The 17639-nt window shown below is 46.7% G+C and overlaps 1 protein-coding gene across 1 annotated transcript in view; it reads left to right on the top strand.

Moving 5' to 3' along the window:
- Nucleotides 1-17394, top strand: part of nhlrc2 (NHL repeat containing 2) — a 28429-nt gene extending 11035 nt beyond the window's left edge. The window contains exons 6-13 of the mRNA XM_042083623.1: nt 50-179; nt 3355-3367; nt 3678-3758; nt 5488-5719; nt 9604-9726; nt 10874-11083; nt 11654-11885; nt 15777-17394. Coding sequence (XP_041939557.1) covers nt 50-179; nt 3355-3367; nt 3678-3758; nt 5488-5719; nt 9604-9726; nt 10874-11083; nt 11654-11885; nt 15777-16048 — 1293 coding nt within the window. The 3' untranslated portion in view covers nt 16049-17394. The remainder of the gene's footprint in view (nt 1-49; nt 180-3354; nt 3368-3677; nt 3759-5487; nt 5720-9603; nt 9727-10873; nt 11084-11653; nt 11886-15776) is intronic.
- The last annotated feature ends 245 nt before the right edge of the window (nt 17395-17639 follow it).

The raw sequence follows: 17639 nt of genomic DNA, 5'->3' as shown, positions 1-17639 counted from the left end.
TGCTATGATACCATGTCGTGTCTGACTGGCTTGTCCCTTCCTCCATCAGATTGACCTATCAGAGGGCAAGGTCACCACGCTAGCTGGCACGGGAGTGCAGGGAACTGACAAAGAGGGTGGAGCCATGGGACCACAACAGCCAATCAGCTCACCCTGGGATGTAGCCCTGGGAACTGCAGGTGATTCCTTATTAGTTCATACCCTCGGTCACATTAGCTCACCTTCTCATGCACATACAAACACACTTCCACAATCACACAGTCAATTGCTTTTCTATCTGCTTTACTCTCCTTAGCATTCATCTTCATCATCAGAGCCCCCCCCCCAACACCCCCCCCCCCCCCCCTTACAAAGTTTAATATCTCACTTAGAATAATTTTCTCAGCCAGAAGCACTTTCACCAAGCTTTTATTTTTTATTCATGCACTTTCTCGACTTTCTTTAAAGTCAACAGAGCAAACCCCCCCCCATCCCCCCCCCCCCCCCTCTCTATCTTTGCCATCAATCTGGCCGGCTATAATAACAAGCCTCCGTTTGAAGTTGTGCGGCGTTTCATCTCTGCAGATGTCGCGCTTCTCCCAAGCCTGGACCATAGTTTTCTCTCCAGCAGTGAGGGCCACTGCAGTTTAAATAACAAGGACCTTTGTTCCAGGACAAACACAAACATGCTTCTTTGCTTACGTATGGCGGCCCCCCTGCAGACCGTCACCTCAGGTTGCTCGACGAAGGTGTTGGGGACACATTAAACATCAGAGAGCTGAACGCCTAAGGGACAAACATCCATAAATACACTCTGCTGTCCTAGCAATGCCTGAAAACAAATGGTGACAGAAATGATGGCTAGCGAGATGGCATCCTCACATTTGAGAAATATTTGTGGCATTTGTGTACTGTAGTTTTATTCATCTCTGCCAGTGACTGAGTAGTCAAAACATTCAGCAGTGACTGATGTGGCACAAGCTCACCAGGTGGCAGACTCTGAATGATTGATAAGAGGTGTCCGTAGTCTCTGCCACTCACTTGTCTCTGGACAAGTTTGACTATTTTACATATACTGTATGTGGTAACCTGAAGTAATACTGTGTGGGGAATGGCAAGCGTTTGGACCGAGAGAAACTTGATATTATCAGGATCTGTCCAAAGACTGATTGATCTTGCCACTGTGATGTGGTGGGCTTTGGATGGTAGAGAGGGTTATGTGGAGTGAGCGAGCGAGCAACTCCTTCACTCACTAAGTCACTCTCTCACTCACTTGCAGTCATTCAGTCCCTCACTTAGTGAGTCTGTCACAAAGCAGTGGAAAATAGGGTCAGCTTAATCCTTTTGTGTGTGCGGTCCTTGTCAATACACAAGGTCCTGTGTGTGTGTGTGTGTGTGTGTGTCTGTCCATGGTTGTCCATCTCTCCACGTTTGTGTGGGCCAGGCTGGGACTGATCTGACCACCACCAAGTGCATGAAGTACACTCATCCCGTTCACCCCTGTGACTCCCGCCCCTGTTCCCATCTCCTCATCTCTCTCTCTCCCACACACACACCACCACCACCACCACCACCACCATAGTCATCGGCCGCCCCCACTGGGTAAATAAGATAGGCCTCGCTTCATTTCAAAGCAAAATAGGCTCCCCTCTAAATTTAAACCTATGCATTTAGATTGGCTGCGATATTGTCTGGGAAGCCTGTGTGCTCATGGTCTTATCAATGGCGTGTTTCAGAAAGCCCACCTCCATTAGTGCTGCGCGCCCTGATAAAGTCAGGAAAAAAAGTTTGTGGCAGCATGACGTCTTTTCTGAAGGGAACATCTGAAGTTCGCTTTAAAGCTCCCGTTTGATTTATTGGGGCTGTTTGATGGGGTGAGAGAGGATTGGAACATTTTTTTTCTTCTCTCTTCTTATTTCTTTTTTCCCTTTTCCCTTTTTTGAGGGGTTTGTTACAGTTGTGTTTTTTGCAGGCAGTCCATATGTGGGCCTAAATGCTATTCAGAAGGAAATTAGCAATGAGTTAATGTGTGTTCATGCACTCTTGTGCATGCTATTTCTTTCACGATTTCCTTTTTATCTTTCTTTCTTCCTTCCTTTCTTCCTTCCTTTGTTTTTTTTTTTTTATTCTCTTTTCTTTCCCCTTATCCTCTCTCTCTCTCTCTCTCTCTCTCTCTCTCTCTCTCTCTCTCTCTCTCTCTCTCTCTCTCTCTCTCTCTCTCTCTCACTCTCTCTCTGACTGAGTTCATGGCATGGTGAGCTTTGTTCTCTTTCACAAGTGTGAATGGCAAAGGTGCAGCCCAGAGCCCAATGGCCCCTGATAAGAACAGTGCCATTATTGTTAGTTGTTAGGCGGGAGTGTAACTGGCCTCCTTTCCTTCTCCTCTAAAGTGCATGCATGCACATGGGTGCGGGGCGCTCCACACACACACACACACACACACACACACACACACACACACACACACACACAGATAGATAGATGTGCCAGCTGAGGAGGTGATGAAAAGCTCTTGAATGTAATTTCCATTCTGTGTTTTTTTTGGTAGTGTGGATTATTAGTGTCTTCACTTGCGTACACACACACACACACACCACACACACACACACACACACACACACACACACACACACACAGACACAGACATAAGTAAAACTTTCCCTTGCACGCACGCATGCACACACACCCAGGGATGACAACTACCCCCTATCAATAGGTACATAAATATATATTTAACTCATAATTCACAGACATTTATTCCCCTTTTGCATTAATGTCTCTCTCGCTTACCCACACAAACACACAACACAGACAAACACACAAAGACACATGCACACAGAGACACATTCATTCTGCAAATGAATGCAAAAAGCTTCCCCAAACACATTGCATATTAAAAACACAAAGGCATGAATTATTAATCCATTTAAAGTGGATGGCTGTCTCCATAATGGATCTCCTCCATCAGGTGGCTGATGATATAAGACCTGGGCAAAGTGCCAGCTATATAGCGTGCATGTTTGGCATGCATGCAGGCAGGCAGCCTGTGGATTTTATCTGGATCCCACCATGGAGCCAGATAAGGGGCCTCGGAGAAGGCCGTGTCCCCAGGCTATGGCGCTCCTCTCTGGGGAGGGATGGGAAGCTGGGCCTCCTTTCACTCTCCCATTCTGGTCGGCAGCCCACAGTTAGGAAGTGGGCTTTGTGTGATGGTCAGTAGGTTCACACTGCAATGTGTAGGGCACTCTAAGAGGGTTTGAGTCCCCAGGCCTTGGTCCTCTGGCAGCAGGCAGGCTTGTCTCATCTCACTAATGCAGGCCTCTGTAAGGGGATTGCATTGGTGCGTGGGGGTGGGGACAGGAGGCTAAGGTGAAGGAGGACATCAGGAGCGGGGCCCCATGCTGGCCATGCTGTCGGCTCCGCAATCTTTGCAATGACCGAAGCTGATCAAAAAGGCTGATTAAAGTGCATGTGTGTGTGTGTGAGAGAATCCATAAGTGTACTCTTCTAGAGCATAGGTATAGTACTTAGTTTAAGTGTGTGTGTGTGTGTGTGTGTGTTTTCCTTAAAATCAATCAGAAGGGATACCATGCCTAACTGATTCAAATCTTGTTTTCTATCCCCACTCGTTCCATCCCAATCCCTCCTTTCCCTCTCTCTCCCTCTCTTGGCTGGGCGCACGTGCAGGCGGCGTAGAGTGGTGTGCTGTGGATCGCCATGGCTGGGACTCACCAGATCTGGGCACTGTTCCTAGAGGACGGCAAACTGCCCAAAGGAAGGTGAGCTGGTAGCCGTCACTGGCCGCACACCACCCATAAACCCCCCACCACCAACCACAACACCACCACCACCACCACCACCACCACCAACCACCACAACACCACCACTGCCCAAAGAGCAGGAAATGCACTGACTAAGGCCCAGTTGTGTAATGCATTCTCCAAGGTCATCTCCGAAGCCCTGCAGCTAGTTAAGATTTACATTTTTTCATTTGGCCGATGTTGGGGGAACGGTGGACAAGTTGAGGAACAGTAATGGAGCTGCAATAGGTTTACAGACCTGTTGAGAGAAGGAACAAAGCATTAATTAAGCACTAACTAAGCACTAACTAATGAATGTGATGGTCCACATAGAGGTCCATAGAGAGCAGACAGACTATGTGCACAATGTGAGCGTGGTAGGCGTGTTATTGGTGTAAAGAAGGACAGTGATTTTCGTCAAGAGCAAAGCCAGCAGCCTACATGTTCCAAGCTGAGACATTGCTGTCTAACTGAGTTCTACCAAGTGTAACAGTGTGCTCTGATGCAGCTGGAAGGAAGGAGGTCGACAAGCAGTATGTCAGCCAGGATGCGTTGTCCTCTTTCTCCCTCCCCTGTCTCTCCCTCTTTCTCTCTCTCTCTCTCTCTCTTTCTCTCTCTCTCCCCCTCTGTCTCTCTTCCTCCCTCTCTCTCTCTCTCAGACTGTGACCTGTTGCACTTTCATTGGCCGCCTTGTTAGGAAGTATGAAATAGAAATGGGTTCACTCTCATTTTGCTCTCCTTTTTTTTTTTCTTTTTTTTTTTGCGTTTGACCTAATTTGAAGTCATCTCCTGAATGTTATTTTGGTATGTTCACAGCTTGAAATATGTAGGCTGTTGGCTTAATTGGTGACCTTGACATCTGGAACTGTGCACTATTATCAAAACGGCAGATGTTGAATTTGTTGTTTAAATCTCCGCTTCTGTCGCGGCACTGTTCATCAGAGCAGAACTGTGTCTGGCATGAGGATTAAACGTCAGCCTCTAATATCCAAAACATCTGACCACCATCGACAGCAAAAAACATCACAATTCAAGCATTTTTAGATTGGGACTTAAATTCTTATATAAGACAACAACTTCACATTACATATGGTAGTGCTTATATATAAAGTACTTGGTGGTACCCTTAGCACCATTTGGGTGTCATTTTTCACCAGAACGTTCCCCACACACCAGCGTGAGATGAAAAGTGTGGTAAATCATCAGCACTCTCCTGTAACTCTAGGCTATGTTAGGCTATGTTTATACTAGGCTTCTTATTTTGACAAGAAAAGTTGGCCATGGTGCTTTTTTGATTCGAAAGACTGCTGGCAGCATAAAGCAGTCGAGTGTCTTTTGCTGCCATAACAATGTGTGCTAATTAATTATAATTAATTAATCATAGCTAATCATAGTTAATGATGGCTAACATGCTAGTGCATGCTCAACATTCAATAAAGACACACGCTGACCAGAAAATTTGGGACCCAGTTTAACTGAAATGAATGAATGAATAAATAAACAAATATGGTGATATACCGGTAGTTTAAATCTCATGTCATACAGCTCATTGTGCTCAAAGTTGATCGTAATAACTTTTTCCACTGCTACAGTCTCCATTTCAGCTGGTTACCAATGTCTCATTATCTCAGCTGTCAAAAAAGCGCTTGAGAAGCCTAGTCTGAACGTAGCCTAGTCCCATTTTTAACTCTCCGCACTCATTTGACAGTGACTCCAAGAAGGGCACCTGCATCCGCTTCGCCGGTAGTGGCAATGAGGAGAACCGCAACAACTCCTACCCGCACAAGGCCAGCTTCGCCCAGCCGTCGGGCCTGGCGCCGGCCCCCGCCGAGCCCTGGGGCTGCCTGTTCATCGCCGACAGTGAGAGCAGCACGGTGCGCAGCCTGGCCCTCAAGGACGGAGCGGTCAAGCTTGTGGTGGGCGGAGAGAGGGACCCTATGGTGAGTACTGTACCACTCCTTAGTGAACGTCCATCGATATTAGTGGCTACATTTCCGTATGTATTCATGGGTTTCATCAGGTCTCTTTCCACAGGTGTATAAAATCAAGCACCTTAATTATCAATGCAGACTGCATGGTGCTTGATTAATACACCTGTGGAAAGGGACCTGATAAAACCCATGAATAGTTTGTTTCATTCCCACACTGCAGGGTTGTCTGAGGGTTTAACTGCCCAGGCCTGGATCTTCTGGTGGCTGGCAGGCTTGTCTCATCTCACTAATGAAGGCCTCTGTGAGGGGATTGCATGTGGTGGGGGGGGGGGGGTGCTTGCAGGAGGCTGAGGTGCTCATGAGTACCACTCTCTAGTGAGCGTACATTGATTTCTATGGCTCTATTTCCACATGTATGGCTTGTTTCATTCTCTCCTCTGGCACCCATGCTCTGCCAAAGTGCTTTTAAGTTAGTTCAGAGGCTCTACCACACTAAGTGCCATTCCAAGCCAACATGTAGGAGCCGTTGTTCTGCTTTATCCAACTTTTAAGTAGTGAGTCTGCGTCATCAGCTTTCAACCAGTGCATTTACTTTTCTTTTTTTTTTTGTCAAGCCATTTGAAATTGACAGTCCAGGTTTTTTAATCCATACGGCATCTTTGAAGGTGAGAGAAAGACTTGGAATGGTAAATATGTGTGAGCGTACACATAAACACACATAAAGAGAGTGAATAGGGCCTCCCAACATTTCCAGTGAGTCCCCCTCACTCCCTTAGGCAGTGTGAAGTCACAGGGGCCAGAATTGATTTGTTGTTGGCTACTTGTTACGGTCAGTGACACCAAAGCTCATTGTCTCAATAAATGTGTATTGTTGTTGTTGTTGTATGTCGCTTTGGATAAATACGTCTGTAAACATAAACATAAACACTGGAGCTAGACTGCTGCAGCTTTTAGGTGCTGTTTATTCTAAATGAATAATTCAAATGTAAATTTGTGTGCATGCACTGTCTTCTCATTTCATTCCATCCCTTTGTGCACTATGAGCTGAGAGAGGGCCCTAATTGTGTAGTAGGCTAACAAGCAGGCCGCTCTTTCACAGGCATCAGATCGCTCCTTAATTACCAGCTGGACGTGCAGTAAACAGCGTCCTGACAAGTGGCGTCTGAGGACCTCAGTGTGTGTGTGTGGTGTGGGGGGGGGGGGGGGGGGGGGGGGGAATAAAACCAAAAAGAGAATGAGAATGTATAGAAATGTGGTGTGCAGCGTGTGCACACAGGGCCCTTCTTCGGCCCACTCACTGTTCTTACACCACCTCCACTTGTCCCCTCTGACTTGACTCAGCGCTGACTAGCGCAGCGCTAGCACCAGCCATGTCACCCCGTCTCTTCCATATAGGGCCACAGTGCAGCCAGCAGCACATTGAAGGCGGGGGTGGGGGGGGGGGGGGTGATGGTATCTGCGCCATGGGGCTATCGCTCAAACTCCTTCCCTCCCACTCTCCACCCCTGAACGAGCATTCCTCCGCACCGAGCCCTAATCAGCGGCAGTTTATGTTTTGTCCCGGTAACATATCGTCCACTCTCCATCCAGCAAGTCAACCCACTTTATAAGGCAAACAAGGCCACCATTATACGACAAACACTGCAACACAATCGCCCAGAGATTGATTTTGCTGTGTACACACATCGTAAATTACGCGCACTGAGCGATTAGCCTAGGCGGCTGGTTCGGTTGGCTCCGGTTGGCTTTGTTACGTCTTCCGTGAAGTGTTTGTTAGCTCTGCTGGCTGGGAAAGTTTCCCCGACTAAGTGTTTCTCTCTTTTTTTTCTTTATCTTATTTTTTTGTTTTGCAAAATTGGGCATTTTTAGGTAGAAAAAAAAAGCAATATCGCTTTCTAAACATTTGATTGATGATGCTATGGTGACATAAAGGAATGGCAATCTGTTAACAGTAGAGAAGGGTTTTTCTTCCCAACTCTCTTAGCCATCTCGACATTTAAACATTTTCTTTTGTTAAGAAATGATGATTGATTGTATTTTTACGAGTTTGCTGGTTGAGTTCTTGTGTAATTACATATTTCCTCATTTCATTAAGGGGTAATGATTTGATTATGACGTCATAGCTCTGGGAAAGGTTAATAGAAGAAGGGGGAAAAAAACAATGTTGGTCAATCTACAGTAAATTCTGTACTCAACATCAGTACCAAACTTAGCCCTTCTGTCATTGGGTTATCACCTTTCCCCTCCTCTACTCACTGGCCTTTCTATCTCTCTTTCTTTCTTTGTCTTTCTTTTGTCTCTCTTTCTCTCTCTCCTCTCCTCTCTTCTCTCGCCCCTGTTCTTGGGCCCCACACAGCTGTGTGTCAGCGTCAGGCGGTTCGTTTACGTAAGCCAGCTGTTTCCACCAGCCTTCCATTCTTATTCAGGATGAATCACACCACCACAGTCGCTGCCGCCACTGCTGCTGCACAGCGCCATCGACACATTCAAGTTCACGCTCAACAAGGTCATTTCTGTGCAAACGCCGCCACAGATGCTCTCACTCACCCTGCCCTTATCTGCAATATGTATGCTGCCGAACGGTTTGTCAGCTGGCAGTAAGAAGCCGGCACCACTGGACGGTGGGATCGGAGCCAAAGGGGCTGTTTACGTGCCGTCGGAGTGTGTCCAACTAAACGGCAGTAGACAGGAGGGTCGAAGTGTTCTTTGTCTCCTCTCTTTCTCTCTCTCTCTGTCTGTCTCTTTCTCTCTCTTTCTTTTGCTCCCTCTCTCTGTCTCTTTTTCTTTCTCTCTCTCTCTCTCTCTCTCTCTTTCTTGCGCTCTCTGTCTCTCTCTTTCTCTTTCTCTCTCTCTCTTTATCTCTCTCGCCCTCTCTCTCTCCCTCCCACCAGCTCTGGCCACAGTGTGTGGCTGGGCAGTTCTGTGTCTCTCCTTGCTTTGTTTTCGCTTCCTCTGAGGTTGGCCGCAGGTGGAACATATGGGTGGGGGTAGTTATTCAAAGATAAAGAGGCCCATGGACAACAATGATCACATGCAACAAGCATGTTTGGCTGCTCTCCAAGCCTGTTGGATAAAACGTCATTCTTTATGCAAGCTCTAGAAAGAATCTCATATTTTTGTGGTAAATCCTGGGTGAAAATGGCAATACTATTTCTTTGATTCCACTTGAGTCAGCTGGATGCACTGATGGAGTAGTCAAGGAACCTGATGTGAAGTTGCTTTATAAGTTAAGTTATACTTTATTAGTCCTGTAGGAAATTTGTCCTCTGCATTTTACCCATCCGGGGGTGGTACACACACACACACACACGGAGCAGTGAGCTCACTAGGAACACGCATACCGACCCAGAGCAGTGGGCAGCGCTTGATACGGCGCTTGATGAAGGGAATCCATTTATTGTGTGTAACAGCTAGGGCATAGGGTCCGTTCAGGAGAACGCCGCGCATGGCAATACGTCTCAGCAACACAGTGTTTACAGAATTTTACAATTCCCAGAACACTGTTACTATTTATAGGGTTACAGAATAAACACACTTAAACAGTGAAATAAAAGATTATCCACACGTGTATGTCTAGAAAGTCAGTCTGGAGGATACAAGGTGTGAACTTGAATAATTAATGGCTGTTTTGTTTACAGCCAGTGCCTTTGCCCACATCGCCAACTCTAGCTCACCCAAATGTTCTGTACGTTCAGCTTTCCAGGGCGGACATCTCAGAGGAGCAGTCAAGGCACTTTATGGGTGCTGGCCGCCAGTCAAACTTTGCGGTCTATTTCCTCGCCCCCTTCTCTGACTAGGCAATTAACTGACCACTGAATGAACCGTAGTCTCTCGCTCATACTGTCTCTCAGGGGTCCTTGTTTATTGTTGTCGTTTTCGATTTACCTCCACAGAATCTCTTTGCATTCGGCGACGCAGACGGCAAAGGAGTGGACGCCAAGCTCCAGCATCCCCTGGGAGTGGCATGGAACGCTGGCGCCAACCTCCTGTACGTGGCCGACTCGTACAACCACAAGGTCAGTGTGCATTTAACACGCAGGGCTGCGCAGTCATTTATCTCCTGTCGCAAGAAGTTAATGTAGTTCTGCCCTCATCTCCATGGGTGTCAATGAGGAAGCCTGTGGTGATTTTTAAGGAGTGGTATATATGCTGTCAGAATAATTTACGATGAGAGTTTGAGTATCGGGAGCTTGTTCGTAATTTAGTTCTCTAAAGCACTGAACATGTAAACAGGGTTTCCACAGTCATGGGAAAACCCGGAAAAGTCATGGAATTGTAAAATCCCATTTTTTCAGGCCTGGACAACTCATGGAATTCACTAAATTCATGAAATGTAATTTTGTCATACCAGGGACATAAGTAGGAAGTAGCATATGTCACAGACTGTGATCACTTCTTTCCTACTAGATGGTGGGGTGGGTGTCGCCAGGCCATTTTGCCAGGGCTTCAGTCCCAAATGTTTTAAGTGTATTACTGCACACTGTGTTTTAGTGTTTAAGTCAGACTATTGAGTCGTCTGAACAATGAGCAGCCCCCGCTGAAGTGACTGCCTCATCTAGGCTCACGGGTTATTGAAGGAGAGCGCATCATCTAGCTAGCTAGTCGAGCTCAGTGATTCTACGCTTTTGTGAGAAGGCACTCTAAAGCAAGAATTTCCCAGGCACTCCTTTACTAAATATGACGGATATATATATATATATATATATATATATATATATAATCATAAATAATGCTCAATAGCCCTAATGCACAACTGGCTCTTACACAACCAACCCATCGAATGGGTATTCCCAGGCAAGTTGAAGTCACATTTCATAATCAGCCACTGTACCGTAAAGTAAGCAATTATGTACTTATAGGCCGTGAAAAATCATGGAAATTTCATTCAAGGTCATTAAAAAGTCATGGAATTGTCATTCAAGGTCATTAAAAAAAGTCATGCAAAGGTTTTGAAATGTTGACAGTGAAAAAGGGTGGGCCCTGTGTAAATAAAAGCATGTTTAAACATTGTTGATATTGTTCGGGTTATTGTCGTCTTGCTTCTCGCTACACAATTGAAGTTGTCTACAAGCTACAATGCATGTGAAAAGAGTTGGGCATGCAGTTTTGATCAGGCTGTGTTGGGACTGGTGCTGTAACCTCTTGATGGTCTGTGTTGTCCAGATAAAGGTGTTGGACCCAAAGAGCAAGCAGTGCCGAACGCTTGCAGGTACCGGCGAGTCCAGCGACACCTTGGGACCCGGGTTCGCCGAGTCCACCTTCAACGAGCCGGGGGGACTGTGTGTCGGGGACGGCGGCAAGCTGCTGTACGTGGCCGACACCAACAACCACCAGATCAAGGTGCTGGACCTGCAGACCCAGACCGTGTCAGTGGTGAGTAGCCGACATCTCTTATTATGGATCTCTGAGTGGCAGTCATGCATGTATGCACTTCACTACTGTAGTATGTGAGTGTAGATAGGATCTTCTAAAACGAGTAGTTCTGATCCTTGATCGGCTGAATCCCATTCGATGCCATTGTAAAACCCAACGTAACCCTTCACGTAGTGTGCCAAAAGTTAGAGTTCCTGCGTCTCGGCATTACTTGGGCACCATTCTGATAGAAAAAATATATATTTCTTGGCATAAAAATGATTATCTATGAAACATCATAACATTTCTCATTGCTGTGCCTTTAAGTCTGGCCAGGTATATGTAGTAACTGTTTTGGAAAAGCAATTAGCCCCTTAGCTGAAAAATTACTGGAACCTACGGCCTCTTGCTTAATTTTCTATCAAATTTTTTCATCCATATTTGTCTCTATCCCTCTCTCCCCCCATATTTCTTCCATTTATTTCCTGTATACCCCCTCTCTCTCTCTCTCTCTCTCTCTCTCTCTCTCTCTCTCTCTCTCTCTTGCCTCTCTCTGCCCATCTGTTTTCTGTACTGCTCTCCTCCTTTCAGTTGCCTATTTTGTCTGGGGACGTGCCGGATGCCGCAAGCAGCAGCACCACCACCACCGCTGTCGCCCCTCCCAGGAAGACCCCCAAGCTGCCCAAGTCGGCGCCCGTGCAGGAGATGCACCCGCTGGCTGTGGCCCCTGGCCAGACCATCAGCATGGAGCTCAGCCTGGCACTGCCCGAGGGCACCAAACTGACCGAAGAGGCCCCCAGCTTCTGGAGCCTGTCTGCTGAAGGTACTGCTCACCACTCCACCAAAAACCCCAGCTGCCCACAGTAAAAACCCTACCATGTATTGCTTTCACCTGTGCACTTAAAATGCTAAATGAATTTCACTGAATTAGCTGAGCCACCTGGCTGAAGAGTTGTGCTGATTAAAGGTAAACTAATTTGATTTAGTCAATAGACCTCTGAAGTTCGCCTACAAAAAAGAACTAAAACGGCCATCTTTGCCCATATATGGAGGTCCGGTTGTTAATTGAAGCTAACTATCTATGGCAAGTTGCATTGCAAGTTAGCTCTGGGGTAGCAAAAATCTAAGTGTGCCACCCTCACGTACCGGAGATCACAGTATCCACTTGAAGGCAGAGGACAAAAGTGTGTTCAGGAAAACGTCTGCATTTCAGACTTTTTCATCCCCGCGAGAGTTTAACAGGTGTGATAATTCAAAATCCCCATGTTATTTTCCTATAGGAAAAATTGCCAGATACCGGATGTCAAAGATGGCAGCTTTTTTGTAGGCGAACTTCAGTGGTCTATGAGTGTAACATGGTACATAGAAGGACTTTTTTTTCTTTCTGAGGCGAGGTATCCCATCTCCGCCCTGAACTGGAGTGCAACGGGCCTTGGTGTGGTGTTCTGGTCCACCGGGTCCGGCCCATACCAGGGCCACATCTGGGCCACATCTGCTCCTGCGGATTTCTTTTCGTCCACTAATTGTCCACTGTCCCTTCACATTTGTGTGCATGTGAAAACCTTTGTGTGCATGTGTACCATGGTTGGTCAGACCATTGTTATGGTAAAGAAATGCTGAGTTTGTCCCAAAAAGAGTCAATTTAGAACCAAAATATGGACCATTTTAAACAGGAGTTCGCCTTCATTGAAGTCCCCTCCAAGAGCACTATCCACTGTGACAAGTGCTTTACTTTTTTAATATTGGGATGAACATTAGTCAGGCGAATGAGCCGACACGCTCTTAATTGACTTTAATGATTTTACATTTAAAGATTTTAGTGACGCACTTTCTATGACCTTTAACAGTTATATTACTAAAGCTCTGCCTTTTAGGTGCTGTGGAGATTTCCCAGGCTGGGAAACTAGAACGCACATCCAGTTTTCACAATCAGCTGTCTGTGGTTTTTGAAGAGATCCTGAACACTGTCCATTCCGCATGCAAAAATGTATTTGAATAGAACACAATCAACACATCAAATTTACCTGATGAAGGTCTGAGACCGAAACATTGTGTTATATTCAAATAATTTTTTGCATCCGGAATGGACAGCGTTTGAACACAATCAGCTGTCTGTCAGAGATTAAAAAAAAGCAATAAAAGTACAATGAAGGTAGCTCCCAATATGTGTTCTTTCAACTTGCAAATTTACAAACGAAAGACTTCAGTCTGGCCTTATCTAAATCTGTCTGAACTTGTGGGACTACCCTTCACAGAGAGAGAGAAACACAAGCTTCTAACTGATAAAAATGAAAAATGTTGCCCCAGTCGTTTACTGAAAAGTGAGGATAGTCCTTTTCTGTCCTTCCAGCGAACTGGTTTCAATCAGACACACAGTGGTTTGAGTAATTAGTCATAGGGGGAAGAAGTGGAGGTTCTGTTAATTTAATTAGAGGATTGAGCTGTGCTCCATCTCTGTTGGTGGGACAGCCCTTGTGACTGTCATCCATTCCAACCTCAGGCTTGGCTCTCCGCTGCCAAAACCTCCAACCACCCCCCACCCCATCGCAGTGTGCTAACGAACAACCCGCATGCCATACGCAGGCTCCGCCATACGGTGGTCGTGGCACGGGGGTGGGGTGGGGTGTGGGGGTTGGGGCGAGAGCAGATGGCCGCGACGGTTTTTCATGAACGAGCAGCCACCGCTGCTCACCGATGATCTCATCGCGCCCATGCCCGCGGACGCCACAGTCGAGCGGCGGAGCTGATCCAAGATCAGCACGATGCTGCCACGCTCTCGGCACGCACAGTCCTAAAAAAACGTCATTCTTGGGTGAGGAACAGTCTTGCCTAATAGATGTGTCTGCTATGGTCATGTGGAGTTGGCGTCCCCAGGAAAGCAAGTTCGAAGCGATCATTTTTTAATTTCTTTTTGTTTTGTTTTTGTTTTATGTTATTTCATTTGGTTCTTCGGGCCATCTGATTGACTGTTGGCAGTGAACGTGGCTTCCTCTCCTGTCAGTTTGAGCCTCCAGCTGGGCAGGATGGAGGGAGTCCAGGGTGAATGAACAGCTCATCTGTTCCATCTCTCTCTCACTCACTCTCTCTCTCTCTCTCTCTCTTTCGGTCTCTCTCTCTCTTGCTCCTTTTCAGTCGATCACACACTCCACTCCCACATGGGCTCGTGCCTGCCTGCTCACACACACACATTCTTGCACTCACTGTCACTTTCACACTTGTACCTACTTAGCGTCTCACCAACACTTGCAAAAAAATGTTCTGTCACACTTTTAATGCACAGTCATTTATTCACACACACACATGCACCCATGCATACACACGCACGCACACACACACACACACACACACACACACACACACACACATTATGCACTCACCATCATGCTTTTACCCACTTACCCCCTCAGCAGCACTTACACAAACACATTCTTTCCCACTCATAAACATACATACACACAATCACTCACACCCATACACACTAGTTTCCTCACACACAGTGCAAAAACACATACGCCCTTTCATAGGGAACATTGTTCAAATCCATCCTCACTAAAAACCTATAGACGTGCGGCCCTTTGTGGGTGGAGGGGCAACCAATGCTAACCCTGTTTTGTTTATTTACAGTATTTGCAAGCAACTAGCGGCTACCGTTGCTGATGTCATTACACAATAAGCATCAGCCACTCAGTGGGCCGACGGGGAGGTGGGCGAGAGCGCTTAACGGCCCACGATGTTGTTGTTTCCCCAAAGGCCCGTAAATGGGAAGCTGGAACAAACTGTACCAGCGCTTTCATTCTCAGATAGAGAGAGGAGAGGGTAAGAGAGAACGGGAGGTGAAAAGAATGGGGACACAAAGTGTGTGTGTGTGTGTGTGTGTGTGTGCGCGCAGAGGACATGCGGTCATAGTGAGAGAAACTGCAGTTACAGGATCAGACTAATGGAGGAAGATGAGGAGGAATGAATCTAAAAGCTAATAATGAGTCCTGAATACGAATAACGTCCAACTTGTCTGACTCTTCCACTTGTCCAATGTTAGTGGAAGTTGCCTTGTGTGTGTTTGTGAAGTGTTGTATGTGTATGGGGGCTGGGTCAGGGAAGTCTTCTTGTCTTAAGTGAATGGTTCCATCTTAGAAACATTTTCAGTAACTGTTGACATAATGTGTGAATTATCATGCTCTCTTTGGAGTTACGCTGGACTTCCAGGAATTCTTCTAGTAAATCAAGCTGTGTTTTAGTTAGTATAAGAAGGTGTGTGTGTGTGTGTGTGTGTGTGTGTGTGTGTGTGTGTGTGTGTGTGTGTGTGTGAGTAGACAGAGTGATGATCTTAAGCTTTGATTCTGTTTGACACTCGTCCTGCTGACCTGCCCTTGGTGCTGGGCCACACACACACGCCTCTGGTCGACTCAGCGGCAGCTGTGCAGGAGGGGAAGCTCCGTCTGTGTGTATTAGTGTGAAAGGTGCTAATCCCAGCGGGAGCAGTTGGGCTCCCCCACAGAGAGAACGCCTGCCTGCATACAAGGGAACGGCTCCGCACCCCACACACACACACACACACACACACACACACACACACAGAGGGCTTAAATGTATACAGTACATACAGTTTTATCTGCACTCACATTAGATTTTGTGCTGATTCTACAATGTCCACTACAACAGAATAACTAACCCCCCCCCCCCCCCCCCTCCTCCTCCTCCTCCTCCTCTCTCACAGGTAACGATTGGCTACTTCAGTCGCAGGCCGTCACCGGCGACATCTCCGACCTCTCCCGGCCCCTCTCTGTGCGCGTTGACGTTCCGGTCGCCGTGCCGACGACCTCCGGCCCCGACCCCACCCTGACCCTGACCGCCTGGGTGTACTGCTGCCTTAGCGAGGGCGGCGCCTGCATGATGAAGCCGGTGGCCTTCCGCGTGCCCCTGCGCCTGGACTCCGCCCCTCAGCAGGGTTCCGTGCCCGTCACGCTGGCCCACGCCTTCCAGAAGTAGCTTTCGCCCCGGAAGCCGCTTTAAAAAAAAAAAAAACAAACAAGGAACAAACAACAAAACAAAGGAGAATGCATGTTTACCCCGGTTACCACTGTAGTCAAATCAAGCCCCAAGTGGGTGGGTACAGTGTGTTCGGGGCTAAATGGAAAGTTCTGGATTGTGCTATTTATAAAAGCCTTAGCCTCTGACTGACAGATGCTCTCAAATGCCCACACAAACAAAAACAGCCTCTTAGGACAGCAGAGCATATGCACTGCACCCCTGGGTAGAACAGCTGATTTGGGATCAGTTTTTTTTTTTTTTATGCAGGATTAGAATAAAGGATGAGATGACCTGATCCTTAACAGAACTTTTACTCAGTGGTGCAAAAATCAAATCAAAAGGATGATTCTTCACTCTCTCCCTAGCAAACCTCATCCTCCGATCAAATTATTTCCAATCAAGTTGTACTTTCATTACTGCCTAGCCAGTCACTGACAGCTTGTCATATAACATAAACAACCAACAAATAAATAACGATTAACCATGTGGGGGCTTGGAAGCACATGTCGAGATGGGAGGGAGTGTGTCCACCAAGACTGTGTTAAGTGTTTGGTGCTTTAAAACCAGGACCAGAAAACACTGGACTCTGTGCATATTTGCCATACAATAGGGCAGTTTGTCCTCCTCTGTTTCTCAGAAGAACCCTGAAGTTGCTTCAGGCCACCAAAGGGTGTTACAAATGACAGAGACCAATCGCTTAAACTGTTCCCCCTGAGGAGAGGGCCTCTGTTTACTCTCCCAGTTCCTCGGTCTCGAGGAGAGGCCGTAAAAGGTTAATGTGCATTTCTCTAATGGCATTTGGGTTGACTTGGAGGTCCTCACGCTAAGTGACCAAGCACTCACATCAGCAATATTAGTGCGAGTTGACCATCACCCAGCATCTCATCAACCAATATCCGTGAGTGAGTGAGGAGGGGAGGAAAGGAGGAGAGAAAGGAGTTGTGCAGCTATATGAATAAGTTACTTTTAGGCTAGTCTACACCAGTGTACCACGAGCATTATTTGTCTGTATTTATGGATTTGAGTGTATTTTAAATATGTTTGTGTCTTATGGTCCAGTAACACTGTACCGAATAATATTGTATGTGCATATTATATGGACATGTCTAACAGGAAGTCTGTAAGCCTGGAGGGGCCTGTACTATATAACCAAATGGCTTGGAAGGGGAAAGTTTCACCAAAGTGTTAGACTATTAAAACAGCCGGTCATCCCACACCAACAGCCTGGCGTCCTTGTAGCCAAAATCCGCTAGCGGGTTGTTTTCAGTGAGTGGAGTAGCACTAGTACTCACACACACACACACACACACACACACTCTCACACACTAGTCTTCCATCTCCCATGAGAGACATACAGTCTCCATCTCCATTTTGCATCCAGTGCACTGCTCGTCAGCCAATAAGGAAATATGACACGCTGGCCACGGTTTTCCTTGTGCTCCTTATTTACAACCGACTTAACGTGTGGGATGTTTACTTGGCTCAAGTGCCTATACATAAGCCCATAAAGTATGGTAAGGCTTGAACTGTTTTTAAAAAGTAATCTGCA

This window comes from Alosa sapidissima, chromosome 24, assembly GCF_018492685.1.
Source record: "Alosa sapidissima isolate fAloSap1 chromosome 24, fAloSap1.pri, whole genome shotgun sequence".
NCBI classification, from domain to species: domain Eukaryota; kingdom Metazoa; phylum Chordata; class Actinopteri; order Clupeiformes; family Clupeidae; genus Alosa; species Alosa sapidissima.
This window is presented reverse-complemented; position numbering and strand designations above follow the sequence as displayed.